Genomic DNA, 22,270 nt, shown 5'->3' on the forward strand with positions numbered 1-22,270 from the left:
GAGATGTGGTGACAACCAAGTCTGAGACCATTCTCTGGAAGCAACGAAGCATTGGAAGTGATGTCCTAGAGAACTCCAAAATGTTGGAAATGCCACGTGGGTATAAAGTGATATCTGGTGTGGCTTTGTGTGCTTTTCTCAGACAGGTGGTCCCGAAGAATGATTTTATCCCTCATGAGATGCCTTTAAGGTTGATTAAGATAAAAGTTTCTCACCCCTTCTGCTTCCTGTGTTTGCTGTACTCAATATACAGACAGGGTGCCCCTGTTTTTATATTAGACATCACTTAGATTAGACCTTTCTCTTCCAAGCTAGACTTCTTTTAGATTAGACTACTGTTAAATGAGAAGAAGAGAGATCAAAACATTTCTTGAGGAAAAGATACCAAGAGTTAGAGTCTTTTTTCTTTTATGCATCACAAATATGAACATTTTGGTACAAATTCTCATTATAAAATGTTGTGGTTTGCCCTGGAGTTATCTGTATTTTGATGCTAATTTCACTGCCTCAAGGATGGCTGCTTAGTCACATCTTCAGGACTCAGGTGACTTCACCAGAACCTTCTCCCCATTGAATTTGTAAAGTACAGGTGAGGGGCAGGTACAGGATAGAAGGAGGCCTGTCACTGGATGAGAAGGAAGGATGGGCGGGTAAGAAGTTTGAAGGAAGAGGAGGGACAGCAGAGAAGCCATGGAAGCACAGCATGGAGGCTGACGTTAAGAGTCCACGCTGTACCTTTTCAGGTCGTTATGAATGTTCTTGAGGGATGGTTGCGTATTGGGATTTGTATCTTTAGGTGGGCAATTATATCTTATCATTTGGATCAAAGGTTATTGTGTTGTGTGTTCTTTCATGTAGTGATTTAAGTGTAAGAGAGTGTGTGGTGGCTGGAGACACTGGGCCACCACGGAATCAGGATGTGTGTCTGGCAGGGAAACCTGCCTTGGGAACTAGATAGGTAGAGAGATTGCTGCCAGGCTCAGAGAGAGGCCTTCGGCAGTGTGATATGGGATGGAGCAAAGTGGGTGAGCGGCTTTGCTGACTGAGACTTAAGATATCTAGCAGATATCTTGGGGCACTGTGATGTAGACCTAGAGCAGGAAAAGGATAGCATTTCATTTTTTACTTTTACTTACTAACTTACTTATAGATCTTCTTGTGGCCTAAAACTCAATACACAGCTGAATATGACCTTGAATTTCTTTTTTTTTTTTTTGTTTTTGGTTCTTTTTTTCCGGAGCTGGGGACCGAACCCAGGGCCTTGCGCTTCCTAGGCAAGTGCTCTACCACTGAGCTAAATCCCCAACCCCGACCTTGAATTTCTAATCCTTCTTTATTCCAGTACAAAGATTACAAACATGCGCATGCTCAATTTACGTGGTGGTGGAAATCAAATCTAGGACTTCTGTATGTTATGAAAAGAGAATTATACGAATTCTAGGTTTAGAAATATAAAAATTAAAAGAATAAACCCCAAAAGGCCACAGACCCAGGGCTAAGCCCTGCAGCCAGGACTAGCAGGCCATAAAGATAAAGGAGCACAGGAAACACTGTCCAGGCAGGACTGACAAGCCATAAAGAAAAGGAATGCAGGAACCAGCCTGAGTTAATGGGACTGATTCATGAGACGTCTGGCAAGAAGACATCTCCCCCCAGCTCACTCAGGGCCATCCTCCAGACCCTGATAAGCCCCTGACTTCTAACACATACTCTTTCTGCTTTGTTCTCACTGCTATGTTTAAATGAGCCAATTGTATGTAACCACGCCAAAACCCCCTAGCCTTCTCTATATAACCCTCTGACTTTTGAGTTTCGGGGTCGACACCTCTGTCTCCTGCGCGGGATACGTGTCGGCCCGGAGATCTCTGTAATAGGTCTCCGTAATAAACCTCGCCTTTGCTTATTACATCCAAAATGGTCTCTCTGTGTCTGGGGTCCGCGATTTCCCAAGACTTGAGTAAGGGTCTCTCTGCGTGGGATTTTTCATAATGGGGGCTCGTCCGGGATCTCCGTGACGACCCCAGACTCCGAAGACCCCTTGGAGGTGAGTTGGATGTTTGTCTGAGTGTTTCTGTGAGAGCGGCGCCGCAATTGTCAGTCTGTGTCTGTCTCTGTTTTGGTTCCGCCGTGTGTGTATATATGTGTGTCTCGGTACCGGTGAAGTCTCACTCTGGTCAGTACTTAGAGAGTGGACGTGGAGTCTCACTCTGGTCAGTACTTAGAGAGTGGAAGTGGAATTTCACTCTGGTCAGTGCTTAGAGAGTGGACATGGAGTCTCACTCTGGTCAGTGCTTAGAGAGTGGACGTAGAGTCTCACTCTGGTCAGTGCTTAGAGAGTGGAAGTGGAATACGTGTTAGTGTCTGTTGTCTGTATTCTGTTTCTGTGTTTGGTATCCCAGAAGCAGCTAAGGTTAAGCTGCAGTTTGGGCCAGGTACTGAAGGTACCAGGCATCTGTGAAAATTGGTTATAGGATGCTTTGTCTTGGTCTTGTTTGTCTGGTTTGTTTTCTGTGGTATTGTTGAGTGTCTTTTTGGCTTTTGTTTCGTTTTTGAATTTTGGACTGACGACTGTGTTTGAATTTGGACTGATGACTGTGTTTGAAATCTTGGACTGATGACTGTGTTTGAAATCATGAAACTGTTTGCTTTGTTCGTCAAAGAGTTTTACTTGGTCCTCTTGGTGCTTAAGTTAAAAGTTAAAAATAATTTGCTTGAGAGAAATTGTTTTCTGCCAGGGAGTTTTGTCTTTCTCTCTTGAGCCTCCTCCCCAAGGAGAGATGCCCCTCCCTTTACTCCCCTTGATCAGCCTAGCTGCTGTTAACAGTTGTGTAAACAGACATTAACAAAAACCTTTAGGACAAAACCACTCGTAAATAAAAAAGTTCCCCAGATTAGGCCTCCGGTATGAAACAAGTATAGTGAGTAAGAAACTTAATTTTATGGACCCCGCTCTAGTGGAGGTGTGTTGGTTGATGGCCAACGTTATTTTTTTAAAAACATAGTGTTTTATCTGTGCTTGTGCTCCCAACACACAGTAGGGGGGAGCAAAATTAGCTGCGGAGCTGCTGCAGCGAGCATGGGGACTTCTCAAGTCTCACCCAATTTTTCTGGCTCTTCAGGAGCTGTTTAAAAGGAAAAGGCTTAAGGTAAAAAGAAACACTATAGAGAGATTTCTTAGTGAATTGCTACACCTTGGTTCGCTATCTCTGGGAATCTCACGGTAGACAGCTGGGATAAGCTGGGGAAGATTTAAATTTTGCCTGGGAACAAGGAATCTTAAAGGTGGAGTTTCAGCCGGTATGGCACTTAGTGCGCAGCTGCCTAAAAGATCAGAAATGCTGTCAACAGGCTATAAAAAAGGGACAGGCTGTGTTACAAATGCTACAGGAAGAATGATCTAAAAAGGCTGAAAGTGAGGTGGGGGAGGACTCTAAAGAAAACAAGAACAAGAAAGAAATTTCTGCTTTTAGTGACCAGACCTTCAACTCTTTTTTTTTTTTTTTTTCAGACCTTCAACTCTTGCTCACAGAAAGAGGGTGCTCATTAGGAGAAGTTCTTTAAGGAGCCTGCCTTATCTGCTGGCCCTATTCCAAGAGAGGAGTCAGTCTCCAGCATTAAATTACTTTTCTCACTGGTCATCATTAACATAGAGAATGCCTTTGATCCTATCCCCACAGCAGCCAGTTCCTGCCCCTGTGGTCGAAATGTCCCAGGTTGGGGGGCAGAGAAGCCCCTAAAATAGTTTCAAAAAATCTACAACAAACTGTAAAGAACTTTGTTTTGTTTAGCCAGTCAGAATTTAAAATTCAGGCTTTGGCTGTGGCCAAGGTCAGGATTAATGTTTTCTTTTCCATGGGCCTTTAGCCCACTGAGAAAGTTTGGTAAAGGGCTGCTACTGAGGTCCTGAAAGCCCCAGGTGAACTGGTTACAATTCTTTTGTCAGCTGCTTAGTATCTAACACCCAGGTTCTAACCGTCTCTCCACCCTTTTGTTATTAGTTCTTACTGGAAGCCTAGTGCCATTTAGAGGATGGGTCTCTTGAGCGATAAAGCCACTGAGCTGGCACTAAAGGGAGGTACTCCTTAAGGGAAAAATCTAAGTCCAGAGAGACAACCGGTAACAGATAGACTGCCCCTCTGCTCACTTTTCTGTTTCACAGACACAAGGCCTTTTTGTCCCAAGAAAGCCTCCTGGCTTAGCTGTGTGACTAAATGCTATTTGCCCTCTTCAGTGGACCTCTATTCTCGAGATTCCCTTGTTTTCTCACCATCCCATTTAAGATGCTTGTTAGTAACTGTTACAGGTCTTCTTTACCACCGAGGAAAGACGGAATCCTACTAGAGGCCAGAAAAAATGTTCCAGACACGGATGGAAGGCCCTCACTTCTGCCTGTTGACTTCAAAACGCCTAAAGGTAGGGAGTGCCAGGTCTGCCGCCAGACTCCAAGGGTGGGTCTCTGAGGGGCTAAAAAATGCCCCACCAATCTGGCTAAGATAAGAAAAGGATATAAAGAGAATGTTACAAAAATTTAAAGGGTTAAGTTAAGTTGCTGAGAGTTAGTACAAGTTACAGAGAAAGAGGTAAAAAGAACAGAAAGCTAGAAAAAAAAAAGAGACAAAAAGAAGAGGAAGTTAGAGAGATAAAGAGAGATAAAAGACAAGAGAGGAACATATACTGGCCACAGTAGTTAGGGAACCTAGGAAGATAGTACCTGGCAACAGAAGAGAATTCCTGGCTAAAGATCGGTGTGCCTAATACGAAGAAAAAGGACACTGGGTCAGGGACTGCCCAAGAAAGAACAAGAGGGGCCACTGGAGAGCTTCTTGGTCCTAGAGTGCTGGCTATATACAGAGATAGAAGAGAAGTGTGAATACAGGGACCCAATGCTCTGTGCTCCTATGACCCCCTCCAGTGGGCCAATGTGCAAAGACCTTGAGTGCAAAGAGCTACTGACAACAAACAATACTTATGGACTGCCCGAAGAACAGTGGACCTTGGCGTGGGCCGGGTAACCCACCCACTAATTCATGGTCATCCCTGACTGCCCCTATCCCTTGCTCATGAGAAAATTGCTCTCCAAATTGGCTTGTGTGGGCTGAAATGGCTAGATGAGGCCATGTGTATACATATCTATAGACTGTGTATGTAGAGCTTAAGACCTGTCTCAGTGCACCAGTAACTGATGCTGGGAGATGAATGGCTTAGCGCTGTTCTGCTTGGAACACATCACTCCTGCCAGCCGGGCACTAACAATTATCACCCAATCCAGGACTTAAACTGTGATAGAGTGGCTGATAGAGTGTCCCAAAAGATGGGACCACTGGTCAGCTGCCATGGACTAGATTCTCCACCGATTGGGGACAATCTGGTCACCTTGCTGCCCAATCCGGACCTGGAGCCACCACAGCAGGAGTGTCAAACACTGACAGAAACACATGGGTGGAGGAAAGACCTCTGCGACTGGCTGATTGACCCCTGCTGAAAGCCGAGGACCTTGTCCACAGACGGGAACAGTTCTCTTCATGAAGGTCAGAGATAAGTGGGTGCTGCCGTGGTGGACAAAACAATGTCATCTGGGATGGCTGAACCTCAACCCCCCAACACATCAGCACCACAGATGTCTTTGCCATCTCTTAGATGCCCTGATGAAGCCAACAACTGTGAGTACTATTCATTGCCCAGGACATCAAGAAGGAAGAGATTCAGTGACATGGGACAGTAACAAAACAGATAAAGTGGCTCGGGAAATGGCTATCCAGAAGCCTATCCTGGTTACAGGCCTACAAGAAACAGCCACTGGGAACTGAGATTAGACTAAGAGATGGCCTCACTTAGTCAAATTCTTTTTTTTTTTTTTTTTTTTGGTTCTTTTTTTTTCGGAGCTGGGGACCGAACCCAGGGCCTTGCGCTTCCTAGGTAAGCACTCTACCACTGAGCTAAATCCCCAGCCCCGAGATGGCCTCACTTAAAAAAGGCCCAAATTGCTTAAAAGATAAAGGACAATGGCACACTTGAGGGGAAAGCTATACCCCCCCCCAAAAAACAAACAAAAGACTCACTTTGCCAAATTAAGAATTTTAGACTCATTTAAGAGATAAGAAGTTTGTCCAAATAGTTAAAATATATATAGTAGACTTTAAGATTTTAGCCAAGAGAGACAGTAAAAAAGTATAAGATACGTCAGTAAGTAAATGCTTAACAAACAAACAGGACAAAGAGACCTAGAGAGTTTAACGAAAAGTTAAAGTGAACTTCACTGAGATAAAACCAGAAAAATATAATCACAAGTATCTCCGAGTGCTTGTAGATACCTTTTCAGGAATAGATAGAAGCTTTCCTCACCAAACGAGAGACGGCCTCTACAATCATCAAGAAGATACTGGAAGAAATCTTCCCCAGGTCTGGAATGCCCAAGGTAATCTGGTCTGACAGCGGCCCTACTTTCGTTGCCAAGGTAAGCCAGGATGTGGCCAAGTATTTAGAGGTCGATTAGAAATTACATTATATTTACAGACCTCAAAGTTCAGGACAGGTAGAGTAAATAAATAGAACTCTAAAAGAGACCCTAAACAAATTGACTATGGAGACTGGCACAGACTGGGTGACACTCCTTCCCTCCTGCTCTCTTCAGAGCAAGAAATACCCCTTCCAAATTCAGCCTTACCCCCTTTGAGATCTTATATGGGGCCTTAGCTCCCCTGACTGTATTAGATGATGTTACTGAACCAACATGTCATAGTAATAATGATTTGTGTGCCAGGCTAAAAGACCTACAGGTGATACAGAAAGAAATCTGCTCACAGCTGACAGCAGCCTATGCCCCGGAGAACCCTGAGACATCCCATCAGTTCCAGGTCGGAAGCAGCTACACTGAGCCCAGACACTCGAGCCTTGCTGGAAAGGACCGTACCTGGTGCTGCTGACCACCCTGACAGCCGTCAATTCTCAGCCCTCACCAGCCGTGTACTAGCTGTTAGGGCTGAGAGCTGGGACCTAGAGGGAAATTCAGTCATGTTTGTCCTGGGTTCCATTGAGATAGGTGTGGGGATAGGCTTGATTTCTATTACAAATGATATAACATTACATATGTTAGTACTCCTAACACTTCTTGGGACTGTGCCTCAGGGATCACAACCTATATAAGTTTAGAAATTCTAAAAGACAGTCATGACCTTGGTGTATAGGTTCAGATAGTGTCCAGATAGAATCCTGATGCTAAAGACTTTTTAGCTGACCTCCAAGAATACCTAACCTCCCTCTCAGAGGTAGTCCTTCAAAATAAAAAAAGGGTCAAACCTGATATTCCTTAAAGAAGGAGCCTGTGTGCTACACTGAAAGAATGTTGCTTCTATACAGACCATTCAGGAATAATTAAAGACTCCATAAATAAACTTAGAAAAAGGTTAGACAAAAGACAGACAGAAAAACACATAAGAGATGGTTCGAGAGCTAGTTTAGTAGATCTCCCTAGATGACTACCCTACTCTCTGCTACAGCTGGGCCATTATTAATAATTTTCTTGTTTTTAGTTTTTGGCCCCTGCGTGACAAACAGGTTAATTGCTTTTGTTAAAAATCGAGTGGGTGCGGGGCTGGGGATTTAGCTCAGTGGTAGAGCGCTTGCCTAGGAAGCGCAAGGTCCTGGGTTCGGTCCCCAGCTTTGAAAAAAAGAACCAAAAAAAAAAAAAAAAATCCAGTGGGTGCTGTGCGGTTGATGGTTCTGAGAAAACAGTACCAGTCAGTTAGGACAACTGGTGAGACCAAATACGAGATTTGATATCAAAATTCTAAGATTAGAATTATTTAGTAGGAGAAGATGGGAATGAAAAGAGAATTATACAAATTCTAGGTTTAGAAATATAAAAATTAAAAGAATAAACCCCAAAAGGCCACAGACCCAGGGCTAAGCCCTGCAGCCAGGACTAGCAGGCCATAAAGATAAAGGAGCACAGGAAACACTGTCCAGGCAGGACTGACAAGCCATAAAGAAAAGGAATGCAGGAACCAGCCTGAGTTAATGGGACTGATTCATGAGACGTCTGGCAAGAAGACATCTCCCCCCAGCTCACTCAGGGCCATCCTCCAGACCCTGATAAGCCCCTGACTTCTAACACATACTCTTTCTGCTTTGTTCTCACTGCTATGTTTAAATGAGCCAATTGTATGTAACCACGCCAAAACCCCCTAGCCTTCTCTATATAACCCTCTGACTTTTGAGTTTCGGGGTCGACACCTCTGTCTCCTGCGCGGGATACGTGTCGGCCCGGAGATCTCTGTAATAGGTCTCCGTAATAAACCTCGCCTTTGCTTATTACATCCAAAATGGTCTCTCTGTGTCTGGGGTCCGCGATTTCCCAAGACTTGAGTAAGGGTCTCTCTGCGTGGGATTTTTCAAGACAAGATTTCTAGCAACTAAACTATATCCCTAGACTGTTTTTTCTTTTTTGAGACATGGTTTTACTATGTATGTAGCTCAGGCTAACCTAGGACTCATGACTAATCCTTCTAACTCCACTTTCTGAGCATGTCCTCCAGTCTGCTCCTGATCTCACCCATCTACAAAGAGATAATCTAATTGAGACTGTAGTATTCCTCATTTAATGTTATCAACGCCACTTCAGAATCATTGTATATAGACACACTGATTTATTTCTGAACTTTCACTTCTTTTATATTGATATCCACCACTACTTCTACACTATTATCACATTGTCTTGATTATTGTTGTTTAAACAATAGGATCTGAAACTAGGAAGTATGAGTTTTCTAACGTAGTTCTTTCACCAAACTCAATTCATGTTGACATCAAACTGCCCCATTACTCCCTGTTGCGTAAACCAGTGGATTTTCAGACTGTTCAAACAGCATTTGATTCTATTCTGTGGGCAAATAGAGAGGCAGATGACTCTGCACCTTTTAGGAACATAACAACAGCTGGTGGAACCCATGAGGCACAGACCAGTAAGTAATTTGCCCATAAATGTGACAGGTTGCCACCCCATAACATATCAAAGTAACTTGGGCTCATGAATGTGTTAAAATCATATTAGAAAAACCAAAGTGGGGAGTGCTTTTAGTCCCAGAACTCAGGAGGGAGATCTATGTGAGTTTGAGGCCAGCCTGGTCTACAAAGAGAGTTCTAGGACAGCCAGGGCTACACAGAGAAACCCTGTCTTAAAAAAACAAACAACAAAACAAAAACAAAATTGGAAAGCCAAGCCTGAGAACTTATCCAACACTGTCGTGGGGCTGGCTGCCAGGGGTTTAATAATAAAGACAAAGACATCTGACTAGCATAAAGCTGTTGGCTTGCTTGCTGGGGCAATCCCTCAGCTAGCCCATCTAACTCAACCCAACTTCCCTGCCAACAAGCTTCTCCACATGGCTCTCTCTGTTTTACTCGCATTCCCCCCAACCGCACCCACCCCCCTGCCTCTCTCTCTCTCTTCTCCTCTACCACACTTCCTTTTCACAAACACACACAAAATCCATTAGCATAGGAGACTTCTTCCCTATGGCAATGTGCCCTTCTTTTTGTGTAGGTGAGGAAGCAGCAAACATTTACACCTCCTGCTCACCTGGTGCTGCCTGGCACAGCAATTAACAATGGAGAATACAGGGACATGCCTTCATTGCATAGGGGTGGGTTACCCCAACACAACACTCTAGACTGAAGTAAGAGTGTTAGACCAAGGCCAGAGAGATGCTGTGATGGTTTGTATATGCTCGGCCCAGGGAGTGGTACTATTAGGAGGTGTGGCCTTGTTGGAGTAGGTGTGTCACTATGGGTGTGGGCTTTAAGACCCTATCCTAACTTCCTGGAAGCCAGTATTCTGCTAGCAGCCTTCAGATGAAGATGTAGAACTCTCAGCTCCTCCCACACCATGCCTGCTTTGATGCTGCCATGTCCCCCCCTTGATGATAATAGACTGAACCTCTAAATCTGTAAGCCAGCCCCAATAAAATGCTGTTTTTATAAGAGTTGCCTTGGTCAAGGTGTCTGTTCACAGCAGTAAAGCCCTAAGTAAGACAGATGTTCATCTATTAAGAGCACTGGCTGCTCTTCTAGAGGATCTGGTTTAGTTCTCACAGTCTACAAGGTGGCTAATAATCATCTATAATTCTAGTTGTAGAAAATGCAATGCCCTCTTATGACCTCCAAGGATACCCCACACACACATGGTACAAAATATTCAGGCAAAGCACCATAGACATTAAAATAAAAAGTGTAGCTGGGCAGTGGTGGCACAGACCTTTAATCCCAGCACTCAGGAGGCAGAGGCAGGCAGATCTATGAGTTTGAGGCCAGCCTGGTCTACAGATCAAGTTCCAATATAGCCAAGACAATATAGAGAAACCCTGTCTCAAAACAAAACAAAACAAAGGAAAGGAAAGGAAAGGAAAAAACCCTTACCTGGTCCCCATAAGAGCAAGACATCAAACACTAACATGGTGATGGTGACCACTGATCTGTCATTTGCCTAGCTGATGTGTGTGACAAGGAACTGAGAGACATGTATCTGTCTAAAGGTTTCTGCTTGGCTGAGTCCACACTGTCAATGTGGCCAATTATTAATATTTCTGTTCAACTGTCTACACATTTGTTTCTCTAGGCCTGGATCTGCCTATTGGAATTGGAGGAAGCCCTTGTGTGAGTCCTAGATGACTGTGTATTGTTGACGTGGGCACAGCCTTGTTGTGGTTTGCCCTGAGTTATCTGTGTTTTGATGTTAATTCCACTGCCCCAAGGACAGCTGCCTAGTCACTTACTCAGGACTCAAGTGACTTCACCAGAACCTTCTCCCCATTGAATTTGTAAAATACAGGTGAGGGGCAGGTACAGGATAGAAGGAGGCCTGTCATTGGAGGAGAAGGAAGGATGGGTGGGTAAGAAGTTTGAAGGAGGAGGAGGAGACTGGAATGGAAAGGAAGAAGAGACAGGAGGAAGAGGGATAGAAGCAGGAAAATGTGGCAGGTGACGTTAAAATTCCACGCTGTACCTTTACAGGATGTAGAAGCAAGATTTCCTGTTTGAGGGCAGCCTAATTACATAACATGGCCTCAAAAAGTTTTGCCACAATAATTTAAATCAAGACTCAAATGTTCTTTGTGTAATATGATTTTAAATGGCTTAAAAATATCTTTAAAAGATCTAGGGGAGGGGCTGGGGATTTAGCTCAGTGGTAGAGCGCTTGCCTAGGAAGCGCAAGGCCCTGGGTTCGGTCCCCAGCTCCGAAAAAAAAAGAACCAAAAAAAAAAAAAAGATCTAGGGGAATGAGCATTAGAAAAGTTTTTGGAGTGTATGGGTTGGAAGGAATAGAATGGATCAGAGAGAACAAAAAATGAATTTGTTTTCAGGGTAAAACTCTCTTCTTCGAGGAGTTGAGAAAAAGACCTAGGGTGTGTTAGCTCCGGATGCCAGAAAACAAAAGAAGAAGCTAGAAGGAAACAGATCTTGGCTCAGAAACCGCTATCATCACATTTCACCCTTCAGCAGAAAAAAAAGCCATTGCACATCAGACATCTGGCCACAGAGTGCCATGGAGAGCCCCCACTTCTCTTAATCCCGTCTTTTCACTTCCTTCCTCCACTTCCCTCCGTCACTGTGAGGGTGAACTACTCAGCCTTGCTCTATCCGTCCGGATTTCTCAATCTTGGGTCTTCTCTGGGATGCCCCGTACTTCTCATGTCTGTTTTAATCTTTGCCTCTCTATTCCCTGCCAAGGGTATTCTTGTTCCCCTTTTAAATAAGGAGTGAAGCATTCACATTTTGGTCATCCTTCTTGAGTTTCATGTGTTCTGTGCATCTAGGGTAATTCAAGCATTTGGGCTAATAGCCACTTATCAATGAGTGCATACCATGTGTGTTTTTCTGTGATTGGGTTACCTCACTCAGGATGATATTTTCCAGTTCCATCCATTTGCCAATGAATTTCATGAAGTCATTGTTTTTGATAGCTGAGTAGTATTCCATTGTGTAGATGAACCACATTTTCTGTATCCATTCCTCTGTTGAAGGGCATCTGGGTTCTTTCCAGCTTCTGGCTATTATAAATAAGGCTTCTATGAACATAGCGGAACATGTGTCTTTGTTATATGTTGGGGCGTCTTTTGAGTATATGCCCAAGAGAGGTATAGCTGGGTCCTCAGGTAGTTCAATGTCCAATTTTCTGAGGAACCTCCAGACTGATTTCCAGAATGGTTGTACCAGTCTGCAATCCCACCAACAATGGAGGAGTGTTCCTCTTTCTCCTCCTCCTTGCCAGCATTTGCTGTCACCTGAATTTTTGATCTTAGCCATTCTACTGGTGTGAGGTGGAATCTCAGGGTTGTTTTGATTTGCATGTCCCTTATGACTAAAGATGTTGAACATTTCTTTAGGTGTTTCTCAGCCATACAGCATTCCTCAGCTGTGAATTTTTTGTTTAGCTCTGAACCCCATTTTTTAATAGGGTTATTTGTCTCCCTGCAGTCTACCTTTGTGTGTTCTTTGTATATTTTGGATATAAGCCCTCTATCTGTTATAGGATTGGTAAAGATCTTTTCCCAATCTGTTGGTTGCCGTTTTGTCCTAACAACGGTGTCCTTTGCCTTACAGAAGCTTTGCAGTTTTATGAGATCCCATTTGTCGATTCTTGATCTTAGAGCATAAGCCATTGGTGTTTTGTTCAGGAAATTTTCTCCAGTGCCATGTGTTTGAGATTCTTCCCCACTTTTTCTTCTATTAGTTTGAGTGTATCTGGTTTGATGTGGAGGTCCTTGATCCACTTGGACTTAAGCTTTGCACAGGGTGATAAGAATGGATCGATCTGGGGGCTGGGGATTTAGCTCAGTGGTAGAGCGCTTACCTAGGAAGCGCAAGGCCCTGGGTTCGGTCCCCAGCTCCGAAAAAAAGAACCAAAAAAAAAAAAAAAAAAAAGAATGGATCGATCTGCATTCTTCTACATGCCGACCTCCAGTTGAACCAGCACCATTTGCTGAAAATGCTATCTTTTTTCCATTGGATGGTTTTGACTCCTTTGTCAAAAATCAAGTGAGCATAGGTGTGTGGGTACATTTCTGGGTCTTCAATTCTATTCCACTCGTCTATCTGTCTGTTTCTGTACCAATACCATACAGTTTTTTATCACTATTGCTCTGTAATACTGCTTGAGTTCAGGGATACAGTCTTGCTTTTAACACAGCTAATTGTAACTGACTCAATTTTAAGGAAAGATCTCCTAGTAAGAAACTTCCACCCAAGAGGCACTAAATAACCAAGAAAGATGGCAGCCACCTCTTGGAAGATGGGATAGAGTTAACTCTCTGCCACGGTAAGACTGCAAGCTGAATCTATGAAATGTAAGAAGAAAGATGCCTTATAAAACCATCAGCAATTGAGTCAACTTCATTTCAGAAGGAAGTAACACTGGCTGAATGTCAGATTGATAGCAAATCAGTCAAAGCTTGGAGATGACCAAGCACCCCTAACTGGGTAGGCATGAGCAACACAGCCATCACACATGCACAGTGTGAGCCTGACTTATGATATCACTGAAATGACACAGTCTCAACAGACACTACTTCAGTTATGTACAGTTTCTGTCATTACTCTATAAAATCCCTTGACAAAGGAAATTTACTGTGTTTTCCCCCTCGGACACTCCTCCCACTTTTGGATGGTTTCTCTCTTTTCTTCAATTAATTTCTTTCTTTCTTTTTTTTTTTTCTTTTTCTGAGACAGGGTCTCTCTATGTAGCCATGGTTGTCCTGGAACTCTCCATTGTAGATCAGTCAGGATCCCCTGGAACTGGAATTACAGACAGTTCTGAGACACCTTGTGGGTTTTAGTGAGGGCTCACTTCTTTCTCCCATTTTATATTCCCACCTTGGTCTATAAAGGGATAAAGAGACCAGGTATGTAGGCCCTTAGTACCTTTTCTGATAATTCCACTAGATCAGGTCCCACCCTTAACATTACCCTGATTACTTCCTTGGGAACCTTATTTCTAAATATTGATACTCCATGGGTTACAGTGTCAACAAATGAGGTTTTGGGGGTTGTTGTTGTTGTTGTTTTTGAGACAGGGGTCTACTATGTAGCTCAGAATTCATGATTCTCCTGACTCAGCCTCCTGGGTGCTAGAGGTATAGGCATGTGTCACCACGCCCACCTTTCAATGTATGAATCTCAGTAGGTTCTTAAAACACCAGGATCTCATGTACTCTAGGCTAGCCTCGGGTTCACGATGTAACCAAAGATAACCTTGAACTTTTTTTTAATCTGCATTTATTTTATGCTGAATTTATTCCCCTGCCATGAGTTTTTGTCCCTTCAGTTTCTTCTGGGATATCTTTTTCGTCTGTGCAACCTCCTCTTCTGACTTTGGAACAGGCTGTTCCTTCTCACTGCGGAGCATCTCAACGTGGCAGGGGGAGCTCACGGGTGGGCTAAGTGGCCATGGGCTCTGTAGGTTCATCGGCGCCATGTTAGGTGCTTCGCTCATCCGCCTGTGTTCGATGATTGGAGAATCCACGTCTAAACCCTTAAGTTCAGCATTACTCCCTGTATTTTTAAGCATGTACAGCAAAAATTCAGCACTCTTTTTCTGGCCACTCTCCCTTTGTCCAGCCCACTGTTTGGCCTGGGTACACCTATCAACGCCACCATTATACCACCAGAATGACACATTGCTTCTTTAAAGTGACATCCTTCAGATACTCGGTGACTTTTCAGATATGGATATGACTACCCTTGATGACCTGCGCACTTTCCCGCGTGTTCTTAACGTGAACTCGAAAGTTGGAACCTCTTGATTTGCATGATTTTGTAGGATTTTCTGGGTCAAGAGAGTAGGGAATCATCTTCACAGGTCACCTCTGGCCGCTTACAGGAAGAGGAAGCCAACCCTGAACTTTTTTAAACCTCTTGCCACCATCCTTGAATGTTGGGATTATAGAGTTTATGTTATTGAACTCACTCAGGGCTTTGTGCATGCAGGCAAGCATGCTAACAACTAAGTTATGAAACGTATCCCAACAAGACACAACTATTTAATTCATAGCGTCCATATCCAACTAGAATTTAAACTCCATAAGAGAAGGGGCTTCTTTATTCCTGCTCATTTCTCAGGGTTTAGTGCAATACACCATGGAATGAATTCTTAAATGTATAAATATATCTGGCTTCCTTGCCTACCACTTTAACTCTTTCTAACCACATGAAACTCGGTTTTGTTTTGTTTTTTTAAGATTTATATATTTCATGTGTGTGAATATACTGTAGCTGTCTTCAGACACACCAGAAGAGAGCATCCAATTCCCACTGCAGATGGTTGTGAGCCATCATGTGGTTGCTGAGAATTAAACTCAGGACCTCTAGAAAAAGCAGTCAGTGCTCTTAACCGCTGAGCCATCTCTCCCACCTAAAACTCAGTTTTGTTTGTCTACTTTCAGGTTCTGAAATGGCCTTGAAATGGTGGCCATTTTATGTTTGGCATGTATTACAGGATATTTGATCACATTGTGAACCCTGAAATTGTGAACTGAAAAAAAAAATCTGTTTCTTGTTGAGGTATGGCTCAGTCCTAGCGCACACTTTTTTTTTTTCTTTTCTATTTTTCGGAGCTGGGGACCAAACTCAGGGCCTTGCGCTTGCTAGGCAAGTGCTCTACCACTGAGCTAAATCCCCAACCCCCCTAGCAGCACACTCTTAACCCAAGAGCTTTCTGTAAACAAGAGCTAAAGAAAGTCAATGATAGGTCAAGAGGTGGAGCAAGCAAACAGTTGCCAGGGATCGAACATAAGAAAACCCAGGAAATAGAAAGGGGAGTCTTTGAGTTGAAGGGCATTTAAGACATAGTGGAGAAGGAGAGAGAGCTTTTTTCTTCTGGGAGGTCATCTGGGTGCTTTCTCTGCCTCTCCGAGCTAGCAGGCTTCCGCCACAGTATCTGGCTCCTGAGTCTTCTTTTGGCAAATCAAACGTTTGAGATTTTGTTTTGAAAACAACAAGGACGTTTCATTTATTGCAATTCCTTCCAAGAAGGAGTTGGTTCTTCCCTTTCCTTGAGTTACAACTATCATTTTTGTCTGCCAGTGTAACCGGATTGGGTGTTATGTGAAAGGGTAATGTGTTTATAGTTCATCTTTGTATGATGATGAAATATGATAAAACTGTTCAAATCTAAGAAACTGTCTTAAGATGACCAATTTTCTGATACTATTCCCAGGGGATGAGCTGTTATCCTGCTTCCAAATGTGCAAGTCAACTTGGAAAGGCCATCCTCATATTTATAGCCAGAGCAACCACTATAGACAGACTGCCTCACCTGTTTCCAAAGTCCAAATCTGTTAGTGCAAATTTATAAGTGTTGCATATTTCTCTTAACCCAGCTATCTCCCAGATAATTGAGACAGGGCTATTAGGTTTATTTAATAACTTTAAGGTACTACAACTGAGCAGTTTTAATCTATTTTAATCCTCCAAACTAACCTGGCTACCTCTCAGCCAAAATCCCTAAGATATTTGCACTTTAGTATTGATCTGGTTCTCTCTGCTCCAGGTGTCTTCTTATGGTGTCTTCTGGACCCTTTCCTCAGAGGCTAATTCCTGTTTCCTCTCCTTTGACTGGCATAGAGGAAGTCCAGCCCTTTTCGCTCCTCTGCTCAGTCATTGGTGGATCAGCTTCTTTATTGACCAATTGGGAAATAATTGGTGAGCAATGTTTAGACAACATTGAGGCAGAGAGTTTTCAGAATAAGGATTGCAACTAGATTGGAGGTGGAGGGGTAGGCACAGAAATCAACATTTGAATCTTACACAAATCCCAATGTTGGGTGACGGTTTAACAAGTTGAAAGCCACTGAAGTTTTATGTAAGTGACAAGGACACCTGGAATTACAAAACTCAAAGTTCATGTAGGACAGAAGACATCTCTGTCCCCCTCACCTCCTCTGGGGTGTGGAAGAGAGGGGTGTGGAAGAGAAAGGAGGAATATAAGAAAATGGCTGGAGGTTTGGCTCTTGAAAGTTGGGGGTTGGGCTGGAGAGATAGCTCAGTGGTTAAGAGAACTGACTGCTCTTCCAGAGACCCTGAGCTCAATTCCCAGCAACCACATGGTGGCTCACAGCCATCTGTAATGGGATCCAATGCCCTCTTCTGGTGTGTCTGAAGACAGTTACAGTGTGCTCATATAAATAAAAATAAATCTTTAAAAAAAATAAAGTTGGTGGTTGAATGACCCTCTCACAGGGATCACTTAAGTGATTGGAAAACACAGATATTTATATCATGATTCATAACAGTAGCCAAAATTATAGTTATGAAATAGCAACAGTGGGTTGGGGATTTAGCTCAGTGGTAGAGCACTTGCCTAGGAAGTGCAAGGCCCTGGGTTCGGTCCCCAGCTCCGGAAAAAAAAGAAAAGAAAAAAAAATAGCAACAAAAATCATTTTATGGTTGGGGGTCACCACAACATGAGTAACTATACTAAAAGGTCCCAGCAGTAGGAAGGTTGAGAACTACTACTGGTTTAGAGGATCTGAGTCCATGACCATCATGATAGGGAATGTGGCATCTGGCTTGGTGAGGTCTCATTCCTATCTTGATCACAAAGCACTAGACAGAGAGCTAACTGGGAATCGCTTGAGCTTTTGAATCTCAAAGCCCCGCCTCTTCAATCTCCTTTAACAAGACCACTCCTCCTAATTCTTTTCTTTCCAGGTTCACCAACTGGGGAATCTAGCATTTATGCATATGAGCCTGTGGGGCCATTCTCATTCAAACCTCCTGTGTCTGTTCAGCTATCCTTTAACCCCAGTGCCCAGTAATCTGCTGGGAAAGCCCTCATTACACATTCATCGTCCTCCACAGTCTGAGCTCGAGAACATTTCTGGGCAGTTCTTGAGGAGAAGTAGGATTTCTAGAGAGATGGAGAAAGTTTAAGAATGAATTCCTTGGGGCTGGAGAGATGACTCAGTGGTTTTGAGCTCTGACTGCTCTTCCAGAGGTTCTGAGTTTAAATCCCAGCAAACACATGGTAGCTCACAACCATCTGTAATGGGATCTGATGCCTTCTTCTGGTGTGTCTGAAGACAGCTACAGTGTACTCATATATAGCAAATACATCTTAAAAAAAAAAAGAACAAATGCCAAAAAGAAAAAAAAAAAAAGAGAGAGAATTCCTCATCTAGTACAGAGCCTGATATGTAACAGATACTCAGTAAAGATCTGTGGAGTGAGTGGCCTGGACTCATTCGTGGTTCAGGTTTATTTAAACTGGGCATAGAGGCACATCCTTTAACATTTGAGAGCATTTGAGAGGCAGAAGCAGGCAGATCTTTGTGAGTTTGTGGCCAGCCAAGGATATGTAGGCAGATTCTGTCTCAAAACCAAACCAAACCAAACCAAACAACAACAAAACCCAAGCAAACAAAACCAACAAGCACATCGTTATTTTAAAAATATTTATTTGTGGGGTTGGGGATTTAGCTCAGTGGTAGAGCGCTTGCCTAGTGAGCGCAAGGCCCTGGGTTCGGTCCTCAGCTCCGGAAAAAAAAATATATTTATTTGTGAGCACCGATGGACAACTTTCAGGAGAGAGTTCTTTCCTTTGGTGTGGATCCCGAGGATCAAAATCAGGAGTCAAGCTTGGTGGCTTTTACCCATTGAGCCATCTTGATTGTCCTTCCTTACATTGTGGATTAAGATTTTAATAAATTTAAAGCAGAGGATTTGTTGACCAGGACCCTCAGAAACCAGGAAGATGCAAACGTTCCTTAAACAAAGAGGCGATGTCCTAGGAGCAAAGCCAAAGTTCCTGACAAGCCCGCTGATCCGGGTGAAAGAGCTGTGGCTATGACTACGCCAGAGTTATACGCCTCCGACTGGGATTCAGAGTGCAAAAAGGGATTTCCTGTAAGTGACAGGCTCCCCACTTCAGGCAGCTCCTCTGGCCTAGGTTTCCTATCCAGCCTGTTGTAACTGAGATCAAGCACGCTAAGCTTGGCTGGCAGCCCTTTAGGTACGTGCTCCAGCCCAGTGAAAGATAGATTGAGCGAGTTTAGCTGACTGGGCCAGTCACAGCTCGGAGTGCCAGCAGTATCCCGCAGTGAATTGTGACTGAGATCCAGTGCCTGCAGTGGCACTCTTGCTGCGGCCAGCGCAGAGCACACGCCGCTGGTCGTCTCCATCCCCGCGTTGCGCAGCGCTAAAACTTGGAGGGTCGGGAATTTGTGCGGACAGAGGGCCGAGATCAGTCCTTTCTCGCCCAACTCAGGGTTGTCAGACAGATCTAAGGTGGCAAGGGCAGGGAAGACGCCGACCTGTTTGCAAGAAAAGTTGAGTGAGTGTGCTTGGGCAATACTTAGTACCTTGAGTCCAGGCTTTAGCCACTGCTGCAGTTCTGCGAGCCAGGTATCCGTTGTTGCCCACGACACGTTGCGGAGGCTCAAGGTGTTGAGATCGGGTCCGGTGGCATCCAGAAGCGGCGAAAGCGCGGTGCCGGTTACCTCGAGGTTTTCAAGAGTCAGTTCCCGGAGGCCAGAATATCCGAGCACACGCAGGGTTCCGAATAGAATCTGAGTAGGAACCCGCGCGGACCGCACAGTAAGCCTCTTCAAGGGCAGAGACCTGATAATATCAGTGTACTGCCCCAGATTTGCTTCCGTGTCCACACGCTTTAGAAGGTACTCCAGGCTGCGACCGCCGCCGTAGAACTCCACGTCTTCCGCCCCCGCGCATAGAAAAGCGCTGGACCAATTGGGCTGCGGATCTGAGAAGTTGCAGTAGCAGCGGACACTTTCCTCGTCCTGGTCCAGCTCACAGGGTTCTGGTGTGGCGGGAGAGGCATGCACCAGTGTCAAAGGCAACAGCAACAAGCCGAGCATAAGCTTCTGAGGAGAAAGAAAGGGTCAGAGAGATTCCAGCCAGATCCTGAGATTCCTCAGGTTGGCTCCAGTTCCACTCCAAGACAGTCTGACTCACCATGGTCGGTAGATTCTGAGAGTGGGAGCAGCCCAGACAGGCTCCGAGAAAGGCTTCAGTTTCTTTCCTTTACAGCAGCGTTCTCTGGCTTCTAGGTTACACAGGCTGGTTTGACCAATTTGGCAGCCCCTGTAAGTTTATGTAATCCTGGGATGTCACCCTGTCCCTTCCTCTGTGAACTCAACTTGCTTCCCCACTTCTCTTCCTCCTAACAACCCTACTCACTTCTAGTAAATATTGCAATGAAATGTTTTGCAGGGAGGGACGGAAACAGGAAGAATTCTAAGTGGCATTAGGGCATTCTGTGCCAGGAGGATGACCGAGGCGCCCCGGGCTTGTCTGGTACATACAGGAAAAGGGTGAATCACACAGTGCCTTAGATCAGTATTCTTTTTTTTTTTTTTTTTTTTGGTTCTTTTTTTCGGAGCTGGGGACCGAACCCAGGGCCTTGCGCTTCCTAGGTAAGCGCTCTACCACTGAGCTAAATCCCCAGCCCCTAGATCAGTATTCTTTTGCTCAGTCCCATCAGTTCAACTCCATTTCCCCCATAGTCATAGTACTAGCAATTTTCCACCGTCCGAATCCAAGCCCTTGATTTTTTTTTTTTTTTGAGTGTAACTGGACACTTGTGGAAAGATTGTGAACTCATCTATGGGTTCCAGAGGCAGAATACAGCTCAAGGTTGAGAGTTAATATGAAAAACAGTTCTCCCTTCTCCCTGTTCACTCCGTTGTTTATTAGTTCATTCTTCTCTCACTCTTTACCTCTCCTTTCTCCCCATGGTCTCTCACTCTAGTAGCCCAGTCTAGCCTAGCCTGGAACTGGCAATTCTCCTCCTGCCTCTGCCTCCCAAACGCTAGGATTATAGGTGTGAGTCGCCATGTCCAGCTTGTTCAATACCTTTCTTTAAAAAGCTAGCTTGGCTAGAGGGGCATGCCTTTAATCCCAGCATTTAGGAGGCAGAGGCAGGCCAGCTCGAGTTCAGGGCCAGCCTGGTTTACAAATAGAGTTCCAGGACAGCTAGAACTAAATAGAGACCTTGTTTCAAAAGCAAGGTCTAAAGTAGTTTCAGAAAGAGTCAGCAGCAGACTGTGAGTAACTTTGTTTTGCCAGACAGAATTCGGAACAGGCTTTGACTATGTTTACCCTACAATGGTAACAGGAGAAAGTCTTGGCATCGGCTCTTCAGCCTACCCCATCTGGAGGCTGTGGCCAAGGTCAGGATCAATGTTTTCTTTTCTATGGTCCTCTAACCCAGTGAGACAGCTTGGTGAAGGACTGCTACTGCTATGTTCTATTAAAGATCAGTCTTCCAGTGTTACCAATCTCTTTATTGGATGTAAGAGGCAGGAAGCCCAGCTCAACTGTGACTCCTGCCTCAGGAATGTCAGTGGAAAGAGTCCTTATAGCCAGTTATCTCTGACTATAGCTTACTGTCTGAAACCCAAGGCTTCAATTGGGTCACACCCCCTTGGGCAAGCCTCCTTCAATACTCAGATGCTATTTTCTCCTGGTCTTTTGGCTCAAGGTTGCCAGGCATGTCTGACAGCCTGGAAGAAACTTCCCCCCTAAAGTGGACGAGCCATACAATTCTTTTGTCAGCTACTTGGCATCTAGCACCCAGGTCCTAACCATCTCTCCATCCTTTTGTTATTAGTTCTTACTGGAAGCCTAGTGTCCTTTGGAGGCTGGGTCTCTTGAGAGGCAGATCCACCGAGCTGACACTGAAGGGAGGTACTCCTTAAGGAGAATCTAAGTCCAGAGAGACAGCCAGTAACAGCCTCCAGCTGCCCCTCTGCTCGCCTTTCTGTTTCACAGGCACAAAGCTTGCACTTATTTTTGCAATGGCTTTTTTGTCCCAAGAAAGCTTCCTCATTTAGCTGTGTGACTGAATGCTATTTGTCACCTGATCTGGTTGTTCCACCAGCTCTCACCAGGCCACCCCCTAGCTTTCTTGCCTGGCCCCTTTCTTCTGTTCCTAAGAATTTTTTTTTTTTTTTTGGTTCTTTTTTTTCCGGAGCTGGGGACCGAACCCAGGGCCTTGCGCTTCCTAGGTAAGCGCTCTACCACTGAGCTAAATCCCCAGCCCCATTCCTAAGAATTTTATCACCTAATACACTGCGTTGTTTGACTTATAATACCTCCCGTCCTACTAATGTACATGTCTCAGATTCCCATTGTGAAGGTTCTAATTCTAAAACAAGGGGATGGTGCATCCCCCCAAATATTATTTACCTCCTCGATTTGAAACCAGGATTGGACACGTGAATATACTTGGTGCCTTAGAATGTTTCAACCAGGGGCCGAT

The 22,270-nt window shown here is 44.4% G+C and overlaps 1 protein-coding gene and 1 long non-coding RNA gene across 5 annotated transcripts in view; one reads left to right on the top strand and one right to left on the bottom strand.

Moving 5' to 3' along the window:
* Cd14 (CD14 molecule) overlaps positions 1-20,074 on the bottom strand; it is a 31,825-nt gene extending 11,751 nt beyond the window's left edge. Inside the window, exons 1-2 of one of the 4 annotated variants that reach the window (XM_087593320.1) lie at positions 19,963-20,074; positions 19,350-19,868 (exon numbers count right to left, since the gene is read on the bottom strand). In XM_087593320.1, coding sequence (XP_087449446.1) covers positions 19,350-19,868; positions 19,963-19,965 — 522 coding nt within the window. In that variant the 5' untranslated portion in view covers positions 19,966-20,074. Of the gene's footprint in view, positions 1-18,416; positions 19,872-19,962 lie in introns of those variants that run through there. The other 3 variants (XM_087593319.1, XM_087593318.1, NM_021744.1) reach the window with 3 other exon arrangements.
* On the top strand, positions 1,817-7,560 carry LOC147999736 (uncharacterized). The gene is made up of 2 exons (XR_015642892.1): positions 1,817-2,044; positions 3,509-7,560. It is a non-coding gene; the product is annotated as an uncharacterized LOC147999736 (long non-coding RNA).
* Positions 20,075-22,270: the final 2,196 nt, after the last annotated feature.

This window comes from Rattus norvegicus, chromosome 18, assembly GCF_021556685.1.
Source record: "Rattus norvegicus strain SHRSP/BbbUtx chromosome 18, alternate assembly SHRSP_T2T, whole genome shotgun sequence".
Taxonomy (NCBI): Eukaryota; Metazoa; Chordata; class Mammalia; order Rodentia; family Muridae; genus Rattus; species Rattus norvegicus.